General features: G+C 40.5%; 3 protein-coding genes across 5 annotated transcripts in view; 1 reads left to right on the top strand and 2 right to left on the bottom strand.

The window, feature by feature from the left end:
* LOC307013524 (nucleosome-remodeling factor subunit BPTF-like) overlaps positions 1-10264 on the bottom strand; it is a 50149-nt gene extending 39885 nt beyond the window's left edge. For both annotated transcript variants that reach the window (XM_079640923.1, XM_079640924.1), the window contains exons 1-4: positions 9684-10264; positions 7017-7839; positions 2541-2592; positions 1468-1636 (exon numbers count right to left, since the gene is read on the bottom strand). In XM_079640923.1, coding sequence (XP_079497049.1) covers positions 1468-1636; positions 2541-2592; positions 7017-7839; positions 9684-10257 — 1618 coding nt within the window. In that variant the 5' untranslated portion in view covers positions 10258-10264. The remainder of the gene's footprint in view (positions 1-1467; positions 1637-2540; positions 2593-7016; positions 7840-9683) is intronic.
* A 2215-nt stretch (positions 10265-12479) lies between these two features.
* Positions 12480-15536, top strand: LOC307013591 (uncharacterized protein). Of its 2 annotated transcripts, none has more exons than XM_079641014.1 (5): positions 12480-12620; positions 13269-13351; positions 13466-13700; positions 14144-14253; positions 14917-15536. In XM_079641014.1, exons 3-5 carry the CDS (start codon positions 13481-13483, stop codon positions 15082-15084), a joined length of 498 nt encoding a protein of 165 aa, XP_079497140.1. In that variant the 5' UTR covers positions 12480-12620; positions 13269-13351; positions 13466-13480; the 3' UTR covers positions 15085-15536. The 2 variants fall into 2 exon arrangements, with proteins under 2 accessions (XP_079497140.1, XP_079497141.1); XM_079641015.1 differs by having other exon boundaries at positions 14144-14242; positions 14917-15052.
* A 263-nt stretch (positions 15537-15799) lies between these two features.
* On the bottom strand, positions 15800-20349 carry rps6 (ribosomal protein S6). The gene is made up of 6 exons (XM_079641005.1): positions 20212-20349; positions 19442-19573; positions 18433-18643; positions 17754-17900; positions 16152-16309; positions 15800-15933 (listed from the first exon to the last, which is right to left on the bottom strand). Exons 1-6 carry the CDS (start codon positions 20215-20217, stop codon positions 15838-15840), a joined length of 750 nt encoding a protein of 249 aa, XP_079497131.1. The 5' UTR covers positions 20218-20349; the 3' UTR covers positions 15800-15837.
* Between the last annotated feature and the right edge of the window lie 1507 nt (positions 20350-21856).

The raw sequence follows: 21856 nt of genomic DNA, 5'->3' as shown, positions 1-21856 counted from the left end.
TTGAGTAAGAAAAAGGTTGATAAACACTGTGAGAATGGGTCTGCAGAGAGAATCCCAACTGTCTGTTATCAGCCTGCAGCCGGGGAGGAGAGATCAGCAGAGCTGCATGCACTGAGTGTGAGGAAGTCCGTGGATTGGTCAATTTGGACCTCCATTTGGTTCCGGGTAACGCATGACATCATGAGTTACCCGGAAGAATCAATGGACAGTGACGTATCTTCAACGAGGCGTTTTGGGGGAGGTATTTTCTGTGTTAGAGTTTCACTCGCTACAGGGTGTACTTTGAGGGTTTTGACTCTGCAGACCGTTTACATGCATAAAAACCTTCATAACACACAAGGGGACGGGTAATAACCGGAAAAGCATGACATGGGACCTTTAAATCTCTCCAAGAAACTGAGCCTAAACAGGGCAAACTGATTTTAAAAGACTATCTGCTTACAACCCTTATTATTACACACACACACTCAGATTTTTCATGTTTAAGGATTCTATTGCAGTCTAATAGATTAGTTGTCAAAACAGCAGCCAAATGTGCTAACAAAAGCGGGTCTAAAGCATAAGGGGAAGCACTTCTCAGTCATTAAGTGGTTTTTCCAAGCACTTTTTTGACAAACGCTGTATTCATCGGTGGCATTCAGTCTTTGTATGACTGTATAATCTACTTCCTGTGAGTGCAAAGGTTAAAGTTGGCTGTAAGTGAGAATCTTTTATTTATCTGTGCACAAAAGATGCTTGACAGAAGTGTTGATTTCCAGGTAAAATGTTGCTTCCTAAGTAAAAAAAATTCCCCATTGAAATCAGGACAGCAGAAAGCTTACACATCTTCCGGAACAGACTGAAAACTCATCTCTTTCGACTCCACTTCAAGCGATTGAATTACTAACCAAGCACTTATATACTAATAAAGGACTGGCTTATCTAAAGCCAGTTGAGTAGCACTTGAAATCTGTTGGCTCTATGAAACCTGACCTACTTATATGATTCTGTTTTCTTCAAGTTTGTATCTTCTTGGTCGAATGCACTTACTGTAAGTCGCTTTGGATAAAAGCGTCAGCTAAATGCAATGTAATGTAAACACCACATACAACAGCACTGCCGCTTAATTGTTCTGAAGGTCTACTGCACCACAGACTGAATGCTATAAACATGTTGTGCTCATAGACAGAAAAGGGATGAAGGGAAGCTTGAGTGCTGGACACTGGCCAAAATGGGACGAGAGTAAGGTTACATAATAGCTTGGTTGATTCCTATGGCCCAACCATCTATGACTGGGTGGCATTCATTAGTATAAGAGGGGAAACAGGCAGAGGATTGGGAAGAAGGAGAAAAAAGGATACTTTGGGCCTAAGGAGATCCTTCTTACACTGATACCATAATCAAACTAAGGCACAGAAAGCCCGTAAGCTTTACTGACAATTGTTTTGTTTGTTTCTTTTAACCAAGAAAGAATGAGGAACTCTTTACCATTAGCAGCAGTGAGGAAACACTTGTTGCTGCCTCGGGCCTTGTTGGTGAGGTCCTCGGTGATGTCCATGTGAGCGTGCACCTCCTCTCTTATCTCCTCGAGCGCTGCGTTCAGGTCGGCCTCCCAGTACTCTTTATCCAAACCCTCGAAGAGCTCTGCTAGCTGGACCTGGGAAGAACACGGGTAGGGAAGAGTTCAGTAACTGCAATGCAAATTGTCTCAAAGCTACAACAGACATACAAAAACTGGGACTTTTTAGATTTGTATTGATAATTAAATCAAAAATCAAAAATCTGTACTGTGACACATAAGAAATTAAGAAGAGTAACAGAGTCTTTAAAAACTAAATATTTTAGGCCAAGGAATGATGGCTGAGCTCTATGGGGAGGGGCTGTTGACTTTATGTATTATTTAGTTCATTTCTTGTTTCCTGGGTATGTATGTATACTAGGGATGCCAGCGAATATTTGTTACAGTCTCCATAATCAAACATTATTTTTAAAATTCGATTTTTGTTATATATCTTTTTATTATTATTTATGTTTTTTTTTTTTTTTCTGGCTTAGTTTCAACCAAAATATAGACTAATGCTAATAATAGTATTAATAATTGTAAATGGCCATTGGTCACACCACCAGTTTGTTTTACTGTAAGCTTGGAGGAAGCCAGCAGCGCAGGCTGCGCAGAGTGCACTCTGCGCAGCCCTTTGCTGCGAAAGAAGAGTTCCTCGTGGAACTACTTCAAACTGACAAGTGCAAATGAGGTCAAGTGCAAGAGTTTTGGTCGAATAATCGATTATTATTCGCCAGGGCTGTTCGATTTTTGATTTTGATCATGGTCAGTTTCTGGCATCCCTAACGTATATGTGCATGTATGTATGTGTACATGTGTATATATAATTTCCTTTATTGTGACTTGGTTTCATCATGTTTGTGAACCATGTCTGCGCTGTGCTGGATTGTTGGGAAATGGGGAGGAGGGGGGGGGTTAAAAATGTAAAAAATGTAAAACTTGTGTATGTATAAATGTAACATTCTTACCCCTAGTAAGAGAAACAATGAGTCGTATTTACCTTGGTGCTGTAGTACCAGGTGGACTTGTCCTCCTGCTCGCCATCCTCCTCACTGGAAGGGGGACATAAGACAAGAGACATGAGGGGAAAGGAATTAGGAGACACAGCAGTGAGGGGTAGATGCCACCCAAAATGAATAATAGCTTTACAGACTGTGGGCTAAATGGGACAAGAAGCGTAATCTACTTTACAATCTGTCACTACACGTTTACAATCAGGTATAACCAATATAAAGGTTTTGGACAATATTGTGATATTTGCTTCTCCCCATATACTCAGCTTGACTGCAGTCAATGAGATTTATTTAAATGTATGCGCATTTCCCCTGAGAAAAAAAAAAATGCTTAAGCTATACATTAATCCGAGGCTACAGTTTATTTTTAATGGCAACAATTTCTCTTTAAAGCGTTCCAGGTAATGGACAATCATTTTGTCCGTCAGATTCATCCATTGTGTTTGCTGCTACTTGACAAATGATCAATAACATAGTGGACCTTACACAGTGCATGTGTTCATTCCTATTTTGATCCCTCTGTGGTGATCCAGCCGTTTTCATGTCATAGAGAAGGAACTACATAACCAAAATAAAATGAGCCGGTGCGAACAGCTGAGCAAAACATGCAAGGTGTGGAAATCAGACTATGATTTCTTCAGTTGTGCTTCCTCATCTCACTTTGCCAGACTTGTCAGTATGTAAAGTGACAAGGAAGCCTATTTTATGTAACGGCCCGTCCACACAGCGGCGTGCGTTGACGCTTCACCATTCACTTTGAAAGGGGTGACGTCACTTTTCGCCGAACTGCATCGTGGGAAGCGACACGAAGCGTTGCTGGCGTGGCTCGCTACAAAAGTTGAGCAGTGTTCAACTTTTGACGCCTCGGCAGAAGCGTCAGCCAATCTAATCATATGCCAGTACAAGCTCTAGCCAATCAAATCGCTGCTTGTGTGTCAGGGGCGAGAGATTCATGTGATTGGTTGTTGGTCGAGTTTCAGACACGCCCGCCGGCAAGCATCAACACACGCCGCTGTGTGGACGGGCCGTAATGATCAAAAGGATGCAAATATTAGATATATAGTACGGTATTCATATTTTGCAAGTGTACAACATTTGTAAATACAATATATGTGCACAAGTCTTGGTAACAATTTATATTTTAAAACGAACATAGTGTTTCCCAGAACAGCCTCTCAGAGCCAGTTCACATTTGGTTGTTTGTTTGAAAAATCTCAGAAACGTTGGCTCCCCACAGTGATGAGGAAACGTTTGAGTTGATTTGAAAAGTAACTTTAAAACAACGTTTTAATATTCTAAGTAAGCTACAAAAGCGAAAATTATTCTGAGTGTTTCCAATACTTTTATAGTTTGCGGCATGGCCCTACTTTATACTATTCAAAATAATTGAAGCACTAAGTATTTATAAAATCTGCTCTATCTCCCAGAGTTGTTTATGAAAATATGTGAAGCTGTAGGGTGCAGAGGGACTCGGCAGCAGTTGGACTGAGCTTCTACCCCACACAATAAGTAACATTGAGGAGGGCATTTTTAGAGTTTCAGAGCGGCAGCTAGAGATTGTGATATTGTAATATTTGAGAGCTTTCTGCTCAGCGTGGCCCATGTCGAAGAACTGAGAGGAACCTGAGGCTGTGTAACAGTTATGTCTATTCAGCACTTCACCAGAGGCATGCATGCAGTGTGCGAAAAAGTACACGTCCCACCGTCCGGGACGTGTTATTTACAATATCGGACAAGTAGATATTTCAATTGACTTGTCCGGCGGACAAGTGACGTTTTTCGCCCTGATTGATTTATTGATAAATTCAGTTTACAGAAGGCAGAACTCATTCGCAAATTGTCAGTGTCCGCCATTGTTTGTTTAGAAATGTTAGTTTCGGTTCTGCTTGTCGATTCCTAAGGGAATGCATCTCGCCGCTTTCTGTACAGTTAGGGCGGGGCGGGGCAGCGCTGGAAGTGTAGCACAGTGGCAGGGTTGGGAAGCAAAACTCTGTTCCGAGTAGGAACAAATAACAATTGTCCGGTACCGGGATTAATAAGAGTTGTGGGGACAGGAGGCGAGGCCGAGCCCCGCGGACCACAGCTCTCTCTCTCTCTATTCTCCGGATCAGCTGTTCGCTGCATGGTGCAGCTCAGCGTCTCTCTCTCTTTCTACACACAGCGGATCCGCTGCCCGTTTAACAGCCTCATCTTTTTCAAACTTTCTTATGTTCTTTCTCTAATACGTAATGAAGGTTATTAAGCGTTTTAGCTCCTGTGTTGTTAATATTGACCGCCATTTCCTTTATGAAGTGAAGCAGCCTCCCTGTGTCCTCGCGCTGTCCTCACATCCCCGGACCCCCAGACTCGGAGGAGCACAGGGATGTCAGTATTGTTTATGAAGCAGGGTATAGAAAGTACATTATTGAAATGAAAATACTATTTATTTACTTTTACAAACAGTGAGCAGCTGGGCAGCTGCAGCATGTAATACACATGCGTAAGGACATGTGTAAGCGTGCAAGCGTCTTTGAGTTGTAGAAAAGCGCTAGGCCTTATTATTAGGCTACTAATAAGTAGCCTAATAATTAATTATTACTTATTATTATAAGCTATTATTATTAGCCTATTATCATTATATTTAAGGCCTAGCGCTTTTCTACATAGGCAGGTATCAGGCAGGTTGCAGTGTAACATCAGAGGAGACTGGGCCAATTGTACATTCTCAAACTGCACCACTTAGAACTAACTAAATAATGAAGAGATTATTTTTATATAATTGTATTCAATAACCATAAGAAATTAAACAGTATGAAGTGATTTTTAAAATAGGAATACAGATTTGACTTAATGTTTTCATAAATATATTTTTCTCCCACTTTATCATGGGACTTATTTTTACCCTCTCAAAGAACCGAAAATAACCAGAATCGAAAAGCAGAACCGGAATCGTTCGAATCCAAACGATACCCAACCCTATGTGTGAAAATGTAAAATACGATGGCGAAGAAGAAGATTCCAGTGGCCCCAATTTTTGTCTTCTGTAATTCTGGACAAGTGAAAAATGTATTCGGACAAGTAAATTGCCAAACTCACTTGTCCATGGACAAGTACTCTCTAAAAACTTTTTCTCACACTGGCATGTACACACACATGCACCTTAGTTCTTTGCACATCATTCATTGCACGTACATCCAGTCACACAAACATTCCTCTGTGCACACTACTTATATGCACAAACACACCCAGCCTCTGAAGGGAAGTGGAGATCAGTAACGCAGCACCTGCTGGGGGCCAATTTAGAGAGCGAGCTAAGTAGGAAAGAGGATAACGTGTCAAATGCAACACTTACAGCTGGGGCCACCTACCCTTTTAAATCTTACATTGTTCTGGTGATCCATGCTCTTTTATGGTTTATGTAGCGGGCCTGCTGCTGCTGCTGCTGACCACGCACACACAGACCATCTGTGACTGCTCAATGCCAAGATCATTTGCGAACGTATGGGACCAATACTGCTGATGGTGAGGTTATGTTAAATCCTATAGACGCACACAGTTATTTTTGTTTTATGAAACAGCCTCCATGCGGGTCTGTATGAGGCCTTAAGCTTGTGGTATGCTTAAACCTAGCACCTGAGCGCACAATCATTTTCATCGCTTAAAGTAATACTCTCATCTGCTTATCAGTGTGGGTCACACATGACCCCTCAGCTGATCTGGCTTGAGCTCAGCTTGGACAGAGCCTGCCATTGAACCGCAGACAATGTCATTTAAAGTTATGAACATTTCTGAGTGTAAATAATAATGTGTATGAACTAATCTTTGTGTCATCTCCTGTGATAACATTCTCTCATGAACAGAGGGGGATCAAATAATTGTTGAACACATGCACAGTAAAGCATGGGTCTTCTATATTAACAATCTTTAGATAAGGGTCTTCGACAAAGTAAACTGACGCACAAATACTGTGCTACATCAGCTGCATTGACAGCTGCTGCAGTTCATTACAGTCCCAGATTGTGCAAAAGAGAAATGACTTTATCTCTGTTCTTTACCTGGTGTTGTTTCTAATTATACATGCAGATGGTTTGTGACATTTACAAATACTTTCTATGACACCAAATTATATGATAACTTTGGAGACCTTGCTTTTGAGCAGATTAGAGCATGCTTAGTCTTGAAGTTAAATACTGTTTATAATCGACGACAAAATAAAATCATGGGAATTTTGGGTAGATGTGCAAGTTGATTGTGTGTTTTTAGTGTACTACAAATAAGCTTTTATTTCTGGAGGGGACCCTTAAAAAAGGAAAGAAGCACTCCAAGAGAGTAATGTTTGCATTTCTTTTGAGGAACTATGACTAATATCTTTGTTGTTTATAAATATGCAAGACTGTAACAAGATAAAGTCCCTCCCCCTGACACATGTACTTTTGAAGTCCATGTAAATATCTTGGCAAATAACTAAAGCATGGTAGACTTACACAACAATGCGGCGATTAAGGAACCAGTATTTGCGGTTGTGTCGATCGTATCCGACTGGTAGTTGTCGGATGAACGGTTTGCTCTTCTGCAATTCTGGGATGCAGTCCGCCACACCGGGTACCTTGTGTGCCACACACACCTCACATTGCCACTCATCCTCAGGCACTTCCAGCAAAGGCGGCTTCACACACTCCAGATGGTAAACAGCTGAACATGTCTCACAGCACAGCAGGTCACCAAGGCGGTGGCATACTCTGCAGTGGTCGTCGTAGGCAACCACACCTTCTGACATTAGCTCCTCTCGGGCAATGTTGGTCGCCAAAAACTGGTCCACCAAAAACTGCAGGACTTTGATTTTGCTCTCTAACGGTTCATACGGGTAATCCTCAGTCTCCTGGAGAGGCAGAATGTGCCGGTACTCCGGGTCGCTCTCACAGTACGCCCGCACCACCTCCGGCCAGGTCATACCATCCACAAAATACAGAGTGGAGTTGACAGAGTCCTTTACGTCGGTGGGACCAAAAGTGGTGTTGGAAGTATCCTCCTCTCTGAGAATAGCTTTGAGCAGGGAGATGTGCATCTCTGCCAGCAGTGTGCACTGCTCCTGGCTGGCCACCGCTGCACAGAAATCCTCAAAGCGGAAAGGGGAGAGGCGCAGCACAGAGCCAAAGTTGCGGAGGACTTCGTAGACAGCGGACACATTGAGGAGCTGTGAGGTAGGAACCTGGAGGTCCTCAGAGGACTTAGGAAGGTCCAGGGGAGGAATGTCCTTTGCCTCAAAGATGGGAGACTGCGGTTGCAATGCCCGACTCCTTCTCCGGCCTGCAAGAAGTGAAAGGAAGAGAGTTATGGGTGAGAAGAATAATGGCAGAAATAAAATGAAGAGCTGTGTTGGTTTGCATCAACACAAAATAATTAAACAGGGTAAGTCTGTTAACGATAGGCCAATTCAACTTAACGCTTGAACTTATTAGCATCCATGATGCCCTGTTATAATGCACTCTCGGACTGATTTTACACTCGTACGGGAGGATACCAATCAAAAGCTCCAGGATGTTTTTTTTAAAGCGTGATACAGAAAAGTCAAATTACAAAAAGGTAGACAAGCACCTTCTTCTTCTTTTTGCTACCGTGTAATGGTGCCAATGGGGCAGCTGATGTATCATACCTGATCCTTCCCTCTGGTGTCAGTGTACGTTACACTATTCTGAAAACACTAATAAGAAGTGAGTTTACATTTGTATTTGAGTGGGTATACTGGGGTTCAAGTTTGCTGGTTCATTATACAGCATCAAACACATGGATCTTGTGCAAGAGTGGTATGTGTGCAGGTTTGCATAATAGCATAGAAATGAGTGTCTGCCTGTGCATTGCAGTAGATGCACCAAATTACCTAAAGACCATTGGGTTTACGAAAGACCCCTCACACTCGGCTGCACAATGCTAGATGTTGCCATGTTAACGTCTTTAAAAAAAAGCAGTTTGAATGGCCAGTGGAAGTTGAGAGGCATGTGATTAATCCTTGAACTACTTAAATGGCATCTAAGCCTGTACAGAGTGTAGTGAAGTGTTAAAGGTTGACAAATCAAGAGATGGAATCTACAGTCAATCTACTTCCAAAAAACATTTAAAGAAAAAGAAAGAAATGGCAAAATCTGATGCTACAGAGATGGCAAAATTGTGAGCTTTACTGTAGAATAGATATTGAAATATTCGAAAGTCCCATGTCTGCATGACCCTTTAATATTTCTACTAATCATATGTAAAATGATTTCCATGTGATTGCACAGAGCTTTGAAAGCAATGCTTTACAAAGTTTACATAATACACTTGATGTCAAATGATTTTTGCATACACCACTTTATTAGCAGTATTGTCCATAATTGGGACCATGGTAGCTCTAATTTGCTCACCTGATAAACGAAGCGGTTGCCATGGTAACGGTAGACCACTAATAATGTTGGTGTTTGCAACAAGTGAAAAAAAGGCGCCTCTCTTCAAAACAAAGCCCTGAAAAAGCCATTAAGCAGCATTATGCAAAAACAACGTGATCTAAAATAGAATTATAAAAAAGGTACAATTGTTTAATGATAATGCATAAATAAAATACCTTCATTTATAAAACCACTATCATTTAGTAATAAACAGTCTAAAGAAAAAAGACAGCTATGAACTGTCAATCCGAGGCCAATAGTTAACTATGTTAAAAAATACACGTGTGTTGATCAAGTCTAAATAGTAGAAACTGTATTTATTGTACTGTGCCAACACAGGTACAAATGTTAAATTAATGACATGATGGGAAGATAAAATAAAGTCTAAAATAAAATGACGTTCCCAATGTGCTCTGAAACACCAAAAATACAGCGCGCATGAAAAGGTCCCGTTAAAAACAAAACACGAATAAATTATTCATAATGAAATGACAACAAAAATGTGCTGATCCTACAAAAAGTCAAAATAACGAGAGCCGGTTGGAGCGTGGATCAGATCTGAAAACCAGTGGCAAGCAGAGCACACGGTAAACAAAGGCCTGTTTCTGAGTGCAAGCTCCATTTTGAACAATGCGGCTTGCTTTCTGTACTGAGACATAATATAATAAAATGCACACTCTAAGTTGTGCAAATATGCTGTGCTAGAGTGCGTGCACTTGCAAACCCACGTACCTGGGGTGCTACCGAGCGTGCTGTGGCTCTTAAAACTACTCTCCGTACAGTAGCTGGCATCATCCTCATCTGGTAGTTCCTCCAGATAGTCAGACTCGTTTCCCAAGGCCTCCTCTTCTTCAAGATCCGACGAAGGGTTGTCGTTAAGGAGTTCATCGTCGTCTGACCTGTAGCTTATATTATCATCCTCTTCGTCGCTGTTGTCGTCGTAGACCACCTTGGTTTGAGGCCGCCTCACCCCTCCTCTGCTGCCGCGGCCGCCTCTCGACCCCCTGCCTCTGCTTCTGCCTCCTCTGCCCCGCGACACCGCGGACACCGCCGCTGTGGAGCCTCCAACTTTCCTGCGGCCCCGGGACGAATGAAAGTTCTCTCGGCCGGAGATGTCTGTATCTACCTCCGCAGAGCCAGTCACACAAACGCCAGCAATGCCACCCCGTCCCCGGCCGCGTCCTCTGCCTCTTCCCCGTCCCCGCATCCCTCTACTCCTGCTGCCCCGAGAGCCGCGGACTGGCCCGGGTGAACCCTCCCGCATCACGGCTGCTTGTTTGGGCGGCCTTCCTCTTCTCCCCCTCATTGTGGGAGAGAATCTGTTCTGTTCCGCTTCAATCTCGCTGCTCGGGTGAGCCACGCACAACGGAGAAAAGCGGGGGAGAAAGAAACCAACGGGTCTGGTGACGGTTCCAGATAAGTCTCCACCAAGCCCCGGTCTCAATTTAAGAGCAGAAAGCTCAAACTGAATGGCCGGTGTCCCGCTCTGGGTCGCCTGCAGACGCCATTTTTCTACTCAGCTCTCCCTCCGTTGAAAACACAGCAGGCCTCAGCCTCAGAGCTGCGTGAAGCTAACCGCGAATACCAGTGGCTGTACCGGAAGTTGAGCGCCATGCCCTTCAAAGTAAAATAATATTGAAAACGAAAAAATACTAATTATGAGTAAATACCGTTGTATACAGAACAAAGCATACATATCAACCAATATTAAATTAAATATTTGTGTCAAATGCCATTGGTTATATATAAAAAAGTCCAACTCCAAACGCATTTGTTTTAACGACTTAACTGTCACAAATCGGAAAGTCCGTGTTTTTTCTTGTAACTTCACACAAACAGGCTTGAGTGAATGCAAGATCACGTGACTCACTATTCTACAATAGATGCAAATGCCGTCCTAGTTCATAAAATCAGTTATCCATGCACAGGGTTTATGCCAATAGCACTTAATTAGCGTTGACTGGTTCTGGTGGGTGGTTTAGACACATGTGGGTGCAGCGCATACAGTGAAACACAAGCTCTAATTTTCCGCCATTTCGCCATCGTCGTCACAGCAAAACAAGGCGAGAAGATATAAGCATCCGACATTGTGCTCGTTTACATGAACCCAAACAAGTCGTTAAAAAGTTAACAGCACACATAGTTTTATGTCAAAATGCATGCAAAAGTGTGAAACAGCTGTGCATATCTTCTTTCAAAAAATGGCACGTTATATAACTTCTTTCGTTTAGTTCAGCCAGTTCATTTAACTGTAATCTAGGAACGATGCTGAGCTCCAGTTGAACACACGCACTGATGATGATCATGATGTATAGCCTACATGTAAAATGCAACTTTTGCCGCCATAATATCTTAGTTAGCAGAGATGTAAAATCGTGAGGAAATCAACAAGTTTACTGAACATTCTGCTTTATTTTCGATGACAATTTGACTTAAACTGTACACGAACCAAGTTCCTAATGCATAACACTTGCAGCCTACTAGCATGATAATTACACGAACCAATATAAGGATGATTCTGGCAAACTATATTAATGCATAGTTCATATTTTGTCAGATCTAGAGGACTGAGATGCTTTGTAGGCTAATCCAGTTGTGTGGTTAAAGCGGTGGATTGATTTCCAATTAGGTTTGTTTGACAGCTCAGTTTCAAATGACGACCACATGTTTACACTTTGTTTACTATGATCAATAAGTAAATGTAGCCCTTAAGAAGAGGCGGTTACTTTATCTTGTATGATTGGCATAAAAGAGACAGTGGGCTAATTGCACATGTATGTTGTTAGAATTTATTAAAAAAATAATAGTCTTTCTAATATCGGAAAGATCTGATCTGATAAAAGTGTTGAACTGATGACACGTCCAATATAATTAAATACAATTAATACACCGAAGACTACTTTGTTGAAGTAGATCGATTGAGCTTTGTTGACATATCGCGATACACAGTCGAATAGCATCATCGTCGCCTCTCAGGTGAGCGCTAATTGAGCAGACTGCTCCACCACCCGATACAGTTTTACCCATGATCAGCACTTTGCAGAGTGAATATTATATATTCTCAAGTCTTTGAAGATGTTTACGTTTCAAACTCTAACATATTGGTCTTTTCTCTAATTAAAGTGTACAAAACATGCGAAAGAACAACCACTAGATGAGTTCAATCATTAACCTTCCTTACCTGAATGCTATTCACATGGCAACAAAACCTGATAAATAATGTTGATCATTCTGATGTTCATAGCAAATTAGTTTCAAAATGTCTTCTGTTTGAATGTGGTAATGAATATTGCCTTAGATGACAGGTTCTCAAATGGACCGATAAAAGCTCGCCCTAACTAAACTTAACTGATTGATATTTTTTTCACAACTTAGATTGGTAGATTTGTTGTTTAGAAATTACCCAAATGACACATAACAACATTTGTCAAAATAACATTCCTTCCTGTAATTAAACCCCCAAGACCTGTATGTGGACTTTTTGTTTCTGCCTTTTTTAGCAGAAGGTGCTGAGTGCAGCTGCCAGGTTGGCTAAGCTGCCCATTTTTTATCAAGCTGTCAGTCTTGTTCACTAAAGGCAGCACCCCAACCTGAAGTCTGTGTGTGTGGAGCTGGAGAGAAGTGTGACTGCTGTGGTTTCACCTGTCATTGTTAAACTGGAGCCTCAGAGTGAGTATACCGTCCGTACTATCTATCTACTTTATGTACTTATACTTTATTATATATATTGCTCATATACCTTGAATGAGGTTGTAAGTCATAATGGAAAGGAGACTGACAGTTATCTTCCATTTCAGTTGCAGTAACAATTATTATCATTTCCGTTAAACAAGTTCTAGTTCTAGTTAAAGGCTGTTGAATAAATTATTGATTGGCTATAATAATTGTTTTACATCTAATATACATAAAAGGTAGATGTGGGCTCTACCACAGGGCACTTTTCCACAATATGGGGCCCTAGCAGAATAAATAAGGAGGACAGAATGCTAAAGAAAATATTTGATCATCTTTGATAAATAACTTATTAACTAAATGAAATCATTAGTAAACACAAAATGGTGTTTAAGTTCAACAGGCCTATTATTACTGACAAGGTAACATTTCCGCTCCTTGCAAGTTCATACAGTTAAAAAAGGTTTACGTATGAACCGATATTTATAAATGAACAAATAATGTATATTTACTTTATAATATCTTTTAAGGTGGAGGTTTGAAGAAAAATATAATGCCGACATTTCAGTTATAAGGTCAACATCTCCTGGAGACTATTAAAGAAACTTTTCAGTAACAGCTTCATTGTCTGGAATATTTCCACAGTTTCCATTGCTAATGATGTTGCATGTAGAAGTCTTGACTGGCTGGAGACAGCTTTCCCAGTGCTGCACACACCCACTGAGCAGGTTACCTCTTCCTTATACTCTTACAAATCTTAATGAGCACCACAAATTCTCATACAAAAAAGACACCAGAAGCTACAGACAACAGTCTCTTGTTTTTTTTTCTGTCTCATTCAGGTTGTTACCACTGCCATGAACAAGATGCATGAAACCCTGGATGTGGTGCAGCTAATGGGACTATGGACATGTGTGGAGCACACGGTGGCCTGGCTGAGGGGCGGGACACAGCAGGCTGACGGACAGGCGGACCAGTCCCCTGTGAAGAAAGCCATCAGCGTGGCACTGGACTCCGCTCTGATGATATCCGAGGCTCTGGTGGACCGAGTGCTTCCTCCCACTGATGAAGATAAAGGTGCGTTATGTAGTTACTGATGGGAAACGCTCTTATCTGGCACGCTGCCGTCCATCAGTACAAAAACCTCCTGCCACCAAGACGTGCTGTGAGCTACTGACCTCCTCAACGAGGGACGGGACCCCACTGATTTAAGACTCTTAACTAAGTCTCAACACTAAGGCACATCTTGTTACATGTTTCCTTCCTTATACTCTGTACTGTGAAGCTTTGCACAATCCTACAACTTCTAAAAATGAACTGCTCTTCCACATTTAAATGCATTACATGTCGTATTCCTTTAATATGTTCTTACTTGTAACATTTACATTTATTTTCAATATTTGTGCATTTGTTTATGTATGCACAATTATACACCAAAACAAATTCCTATGTATAAACATGATTCTGAAAACCGCCTGACCAAAACTTATGTTGAACTTGTGTTCTTGCTGACTTTGCAGAGGAAGAAGCTCACTGGATGGAGGGTTTTGAGGCGGCCATACTGGGGAGAAGCTTCCCCCTGCGGCTGGTGTCATTCTGCCAAGATGCAATATTTTCAGGTGTGCTACCTGTGAGTAAAGTTTATAGGGATAGTTCAACATGTTGGAAAATATGATTATTCACTTTATTACCAAGATTTAAATAAGAGATCTAATATCTCTCCAATATCAGTCCATTTAATATAAGGCTTGTTCCAGATGAACAGTGGGCATACGAATTCACATTATATGCAATAAATCTGCCTACCAGACTCCCAAAAAAAAAAAAAGAAGGAGATATTTGCAGTAGATGCTTACATTTAGAGTTTTTTTTTAATGAAACACATTTATTTTAAAAACAACAAATAAAGAACTTACTCTTGGTGGACCTTTAGTTAATAACTAACTAATAGATGTTAGTAAATTCACAGTTTGTTTTTTTTTTAAACCAACTTCTCACAAAAAGGAATATATTGTAGAAAATCACCAGTTACTATTGAACACACTGGGAGATCCCCCAACAATGAATCATTTGCACAGCACAATAATTAAGTATCCACCAGCTTGAGCTATCAGCATGGTTTGTCGGCGTTTTTGGTGCAGTTCTGAAAAATCTATAAAAGTTATCTTAAATATCATAACATTAATAGCCATTAGGAATTCAATCATTCACACTTTTGCTTTACCTTCTGAACCAACTTTTGCTTTAAAAAAAACAAACTGTAATATATGGTACTTTGTCATCTTCTCAACAGGTCACGGAGAATTTGTCTTCAGCTGTTTCAGGACCTTCAGACCAAATGCCTGACGTTTGCGTGGAGCATCAGGACGCTGCCTCAGCGTCAGCCTTTGTCTGTGTTCGTCGTTATATCCCAGATGTACAACTTAAGCAGAAGTGCCCACCAACCAAATATCAAGTCTGACCAGGATAGGAGTTTTCTCAATGCCACCGAGACCTCAACTCACATGGGAATAGTTCCGCTTTCCCCTCAAGTTGAGACCGCACGGCGATTGAGGTCCCTCAGGTCGCATGACTATAACAATCGGTGTAATGCTGAAGGATGTCTACGTTGATTTATACTGCTGTTATGCGTTTGTCTTTCTGAATATTAAAATAAATTGAACATTATATTAATCCAGCTATTTTGGCAACTGTTCAGGCGGGCACATTCTCAAGTCAAACCTGAGTACAGAGCTTACAGCAGAGACAGTTGGTTGATCATAACGTTTCAATAAAACTTGAAGGATTTGTCTGAACCATATTTCATAGCTCGAGACATCTGGGTGAGTTACAACTTTCTGGCATTTGTTTTAAGTGTTTCACCTGGCTGAGATCATTTCATGAATTAAAGCCTCAGGCCTGTTTGGATCAGCATGGTTGATTGGACAGAAGTTACTTTGTTCAAAAGCCTCAGCTTAATCAAAATGTAATGAAATACTCAAATAAATCCACTGAACCGTTCAGCAAAAAGTGTTTTGCTTTTAGGAAGTTTTTGAGAGCAAAACAAATATAGATGTACAGGTTTAATCACCCAACATAGTGCAGTGATTTCAATTATAGTCTTACATTTCCAGGCAAACACCCATCACATTTCCCTCTATGGTATCAGGCACTGAAAGGAAAACCAGGAAGGCACATTTTTCAGCAAAACATGACTTTATTTGAGTTTGTGATTTCACTTTTGGCTGGACTCCGACTTGGATGTGGATGCTCTCAGAGAAGAAAGGCGGCGCCTCTTGGCGATCTGTTCCTGGCGCTTCTCCTTGGCCTCCTGAAGAAAAGAAAAAAGGTGTGGACAAATTTCAATAAAATGTTTCAACATATCTAAAGAAAAGTAACACTGAAGCCATACTACAGGATCAACCGACATTAAAGATTTTACCGTTTACTTCAACTATAATGCTGGCAACGGCTAGACATTTTAGTGGTCAAAAAACATTTGACTTAATCTGAAACTACAGATTCAGTGAGAAGCGTAAAAACCCTTACCTTCATCCTCTTGGCCAGCAGCTTGGCGTACTCAGAGGCCTCCTCCTTGTTCTTCGTGGTGCGCTGTCTCTTGAGGGAGATGCGGCGGCGCTTGTGCTGCAGCACACGGGGCGTCACCAGCCTCTGGATCCTGGGAGCCTTAGTCCTGGGCTTCTTGCCTACCAAAGAGAAGGGGTTTGGTTAATGTTAAGAGGTGTCAAAAGAGGGTTGTGCAAGGGCCATCTTTATTCCCACAACTGAAGTGGTTTAATACATAAAAATACAAACTGCCAAGGATACCTATTCAGACTTTACAAAACCAACTGTATTGTTCTATAGCCCAAAATTAGGGTAAGACGCCTTAACAGTCTGAATCAAGCTTCCCAGGGACCGACACGCTTTTATAAACCATAAAACCTTTCTCTGGAACTAAGCAACTTCCCAATTCAGGTAACATTAATATCTCGAAACAACCAATAAAGTGTTGAATCTTAAGATAAACAAGTTGCTCATCTTATGGTTGGTTTGTAAAATGAAGTTACACCAGTCGGACCAGATAGAATATTAAAATTGTGCAGACCGTGCACAAGATAATGAACCCTCCCAATAACAATCCCAGCACCTAGTGTATGGATAACTGTAGTCTATTATCCTTCAGGATTTTGACAGTTATAAAACTCATCAAACAAAAATAGATGTTTTCCCCCCATACAATAAATCTTAGTTAAAGAGTGGAATGTTTCCTTGGGAATGCACAGAAATTGAGAATAATGCTTTTTCAATCAGACATGGTGATAAGGTTATTCAGGATTTCATTTTTGTTACAAGAGTACACAAGGCAAATTGAGAGAGCAATGCAGTTCAACCATCCACTGATCCAGGACCTGGTTGCATCTGGTAAAGCAGCTTCACAGTTACTCTAGCAACACATGTCCCCCTTTAATGACTATAGGTAAGTCAGAAATGGTTTACTAGTGTGCTTTAACATGAACAATGACTTGATAAATAAACTCTGCAACATGGCGTGCTGACAAAGAAAGTGTTACATCTTAAGATCAACAAGTTGCTCATCTTATGGTTGGTTTGTAAAACGAAGTTTTCCCAGATGGACCAGATAGAATATTAAAGTTGTGAGTAAAAAAACACAACATCTGTTAATGCTCCTAAGCCAAATACAGGACTGCAAGAAACAGAGTACTCAAATATAATGGTGTGCATCTTACACGGCACATGATGTTAAAAATGGCCATAGGTTTAGAGAAACTTTTATCATTTTTAGCTTTACAGTCACATTACCATCTTAAAATTAGACTACTGCCTTGTGTTTAAACAAACTGCTTTAGAAATGTTCCATTTTTCAGCCTAAAAATCAAGACCACCAATTGAACCCCTAAAGGAAAGTTGCATTTACCATTTCTTTAGGGATTTCATTTTTGTCATAGTATGCATTGCAAATGAAGCCACACATATACACAAGCTTAATTTGTATCTCATCTTGAGATAACTTGTTAGTGGCACAGACCTCATGATCAACAGAAGTCCAAGCCATATCTAAATAAATCCTTCATTTTGTCAACACTTGTAGGCGTGTGTGAAAACTGGCAGAAGCAGCTCAACTATTACCTTCTTTAGTCAGGGGTCTCCTCACAACATACTGCCTCACATCATCCTCCTTGGCCAGGTTGAAGAGCTTGCGGATCTTGCTGGCCCTCTTGGGACCCAGGCGGCGGGGGACAGTGCTGTCGGTCAGGCCGGGAATGTCCTTCTCGCCTGAGAATAACCAGACCATGAGATGAGTCAAACGGCTTAAAGCTAAGGGATTTACAAATTGCAGTTCCTACATTTCAAGTACATACAAAATGTTATAAAAAACAATATACAATTTAGTTAGAATTTAGAGATTCTTTAGCTCCCCAGCGAGAAGTGGGACAGCTGCCTGCAGTCCAAATCAGCAAAATGAAAATAAATACTAGCAACACTTCAAATGTAGTCATATTTTTCAGCGCCAAGCTAACTGTCCATGAACAGATGACTGCCCCAACTTCAAATAAATACACACAGCAGCTTTGGAGTTATTCTGATATTAGTGTGCACAAGACATAGTGAGAGAGCAATGCAGTTCAACCATCCACTGATCCAGGACCTGGTTGCATCTGGTAAAGCAGCTTCACAGTTACTCTAGCAACACATGTCCCCCCTTAATGACTATAGGTCAGTCAGAAAGGGTTTACTAGTGTGCCATGAACATAACAGTTTTTAATAGTTTGTTACAGAATCCAATAAACCATCATCTCCACATTACCTTTCTTCACGATGACCAAGTTGAGAACGCTGAGGTTGGCATCAACGATGCACCCACGGACAGACTTGCGTTTGCGCTCTCCAGTCCTGCGGGGACGGTAGCAGGAGTGGCCCTTGCTGAGCAGCAGGCGCACACGGATGTGGGTCAGCACACCCTGCTTCATGGGGAAGCCCTGCTTGTCATTGCCTCCGCTGATGCGCACCACATACCCCTGTTGAGGTACAGGAAACAGTGGTTAGGCCTCTAAATTTTTTCCATTTAAGGTACCTGATCCCAATGTCTTAAAAGAGTACAAATTGTTTACAGAACATAATATCAGTAACAGTGAACTCAATATAATTTGATTGTTTAAAATAATTATCTGCCAAGTTTCTTTACTTTCATTAAGTAGTTATGTAAATGGTCTTTTAACAATCAACTTTTCAAAATAAGTAATTTTTGAAAAAAGTCAGTGGCTTAGATGGGAGAACAGCTTGTCTATTAAGTTTAGGCTTGGTGGCTTGATTAGAAAAGCCTCCTTTTTACATGTCCAAGTTACCTTGCAAAAGATAATGAACCCTCCCAATAACAATCCCAGCACCTAGTGTATGGATAACTGTAGTCTATTATCCTTCAGGATTGTGACCGTTATAAAACTTGTCAAACAAAAATAGATTGTTTTCCCCCATACAATAAATCTTCGTTAAAGAGTGGGAATGTTTCCTTGGGAATGCAAAGAAGTTGAGAATAATGCTTTTTCTATCCGACATGGTGATAAGGTTAGTTACAAGTGTACTACACAAGACAAATTGAGAGAGCAATGCAGTTCAACCATCCACTGATCCAGGACCTGGTTGCATCTGGTAAAGCAGCTTCACAGTTACTCTAGCAACACATGTCCCCCTTTAATGACTATAGGCAAGTCAGAAATGGTTTACTAGTGTGCTTTAACATGAACAATGACTTGTATAAACTCTGCAACATGGCGTGCTGACAAACATGAATACAAAGAGGTCAAACATGACTTTACCTTCCACTCATCTCCCAGGGGGTCAGCAGGCACCTCAGTGGCCATACGCTTCTCATAGAAAGTCCTCAGCTTGCGCTCATCATCAACTTCGATGAGCTTCTGGCAGCCAGTAGCGGGGAACGAGATGTTCAGCTGGAAAAACAGTTGAAATGTTGAAGTTAGTACAAGTGGCTCCACATGGGTAGTGACAGATACGTCCTCAAACAGGTAGGAGGTGCCACGTTAGCTGCGCTAGGGATGTTAAAAAAAGACAGGAATAACTATAGGAGACCTGGCTAAGGTTTTAAATCCACTTTCAAACAAAAATAATCCGTTTATTTTTAGAGCATCTGCGTTAATAGAAGCTAAGAGCTAAGGGAGAAGTAGAGGCCTACTAGCTTCTCTGTCGGCTAGCTAACGTTAGCCCTCTGGGCAATTTATGTATTAAAACACCCAGTTGAACAGCTAAGGTTATGAACGAACCAAGCGGAATACACAGCAAGCTCGCATAACGTAAGCAGCCAAATATTGCAAGCTCGGTATTTCTCTAAACTGGGACTTGAAGTCAGTGCACATTTCGCTTAGTGTGCCGCCATGTTTCTACAGCTTACTTGCTTACAGAATCGTCCGCACTGACACAATCACAATCAAAACTCATCCTTAGTGCCAGAGCCGACACTTCTACATTAAAGACGTCCGATTTAAAGTATATTAGCATGGCAACAACCACATATAACTATTTCAACAAAACAGCGTCTCCACGTAGATTTAAAATAAGGGAAACATTGTACCTTCATCTTGCTAAACCGGCCCTTCGTTGGTCCGCCACGGAAAAGAGACCGGAACTTCACTCCGTGGTCTCACATAGCCCTGTTAAGTTCTCGCGATAACTAATTCGATGTAATTTTCGAAACAGGCTACAGCTGAAGACAAATAGTAGGCTACAATATGTTTGACGCTTTTACGAAAAAATAAGAAGAAATTGAATTGATGTTAAAAGCTCTTTCTGTAGTAATGGTTAAGTTATACAACACAAAACATTTATAATGACCAGATGGTAAGATGTGATAATTAATGTAAGTATGAGTATTAATGATCCATTAAGTGTAACTTTACACAATTTCGTTGATTTTTTTTGTCTTTATCTTTCTTCCCTTTCCTGATTTGTGGATTATTATGTAGTTACTCTATGTATCTTGGTGTTTATTTGTTATGCATGCCTTGTCATTAAATTATTTCTTAAAATGCAAATGTATAACAATGCTCTTTCTGTAAAGGTGAACTACTTATACTACTCACCTGCTTTTGAGCTTTCCCTGAACTTATTATTTGAAGGGAGTCCAACCAATATATTTGTTGAAATGTAATGTCAATTTTAGTCATAAAAATGTGCTGTTTTTATTATGTCTATATGACCTAAACAACCATGTAATAAATAATAAAGGTAATTAATGCTATAGGTACATTTTCAATATGAATGCACCATATCTATGATGCATTATAATAATAATAATAATATATTCAGTATCACTACTATAATAGTGATGGTTTAATCATATTTTAATTCCTGATACTTAAACCTATACTTGGTAATAAAACCGATTCTGATTAAAATAAAAATAATGAAGACAGGAGGTGCAGGAAATTCGAACAGAGTATTTTACATTGTAAAATGCTACTTTTACTATACATGTATCTTGTTATATTATACCACTGCTAACAAGGCACAGTTGAATACATAGATATATAGAGAAACAACACCAATCCAGCAAACATGGGTTTAACAGTTGATAGATTATATATACCTGATACAAGCATGATTAGGAAACAGGCTGTAATAGAAAAATATTATACTCACTTACTTACTTCAATAATATCATTGTGTGATTCTTATTTGCTAATGTTTATCTATATTTACTACTTTCACTTCTTTGCTAAGCTTGGGAAAAATCCTTATTAAGAAGATTTGTTGACCGTATGACCTTCAACTCAGGTGAACTGAGGACATCCTGATATGGCCTCCCTACCTCCCTAACTTCCAGAATGCTCATTTCATTATCACCAAGCTTCACCCCTCCCTTTCTCCTCTCTCGGTGTTAAATATGCAACCTAAACTCTATCCTTCGTCTTTCCCTCTGCAGACTGTATGCTCTCTGTATGACTGACTGAACGTTCTTGCAATAAATAAAATACGACAAAGACAGCTGAATGGTTTGATTCTCTATCCACATTTGTGTAGACAAATATATAAATATATAAATATATTTGTTTATCTTTGTTTAGAATGAGTATTGAGATAATATAATGCCATGAGACAACACTCTCTGTACAGTAGGTGGCGTTATGCACCTTAAAAGTTAGTTTGCAATCCGCTAATAACCCCAATGAAGAAGGCCGCTGCTGTGATCACGTTTAACCGAAGCCGGAAGCGCGCAG

This window comes from Notothenia rossii (genome assembly GCF_949606895.1).
Source record: "Notothenia rossii genome assembly, chromosome: 1".
In the NCBI taxonomy this organism is placed as follows: Eukaryota; Metazoa; Chordata; class Actinopteri; order Perciformes; family Nototheniidae; genus Notothenia; species Notothenia rossii.
This window is presented reverse-complemented; position numbering and strand designations above follow the sequence as displayed.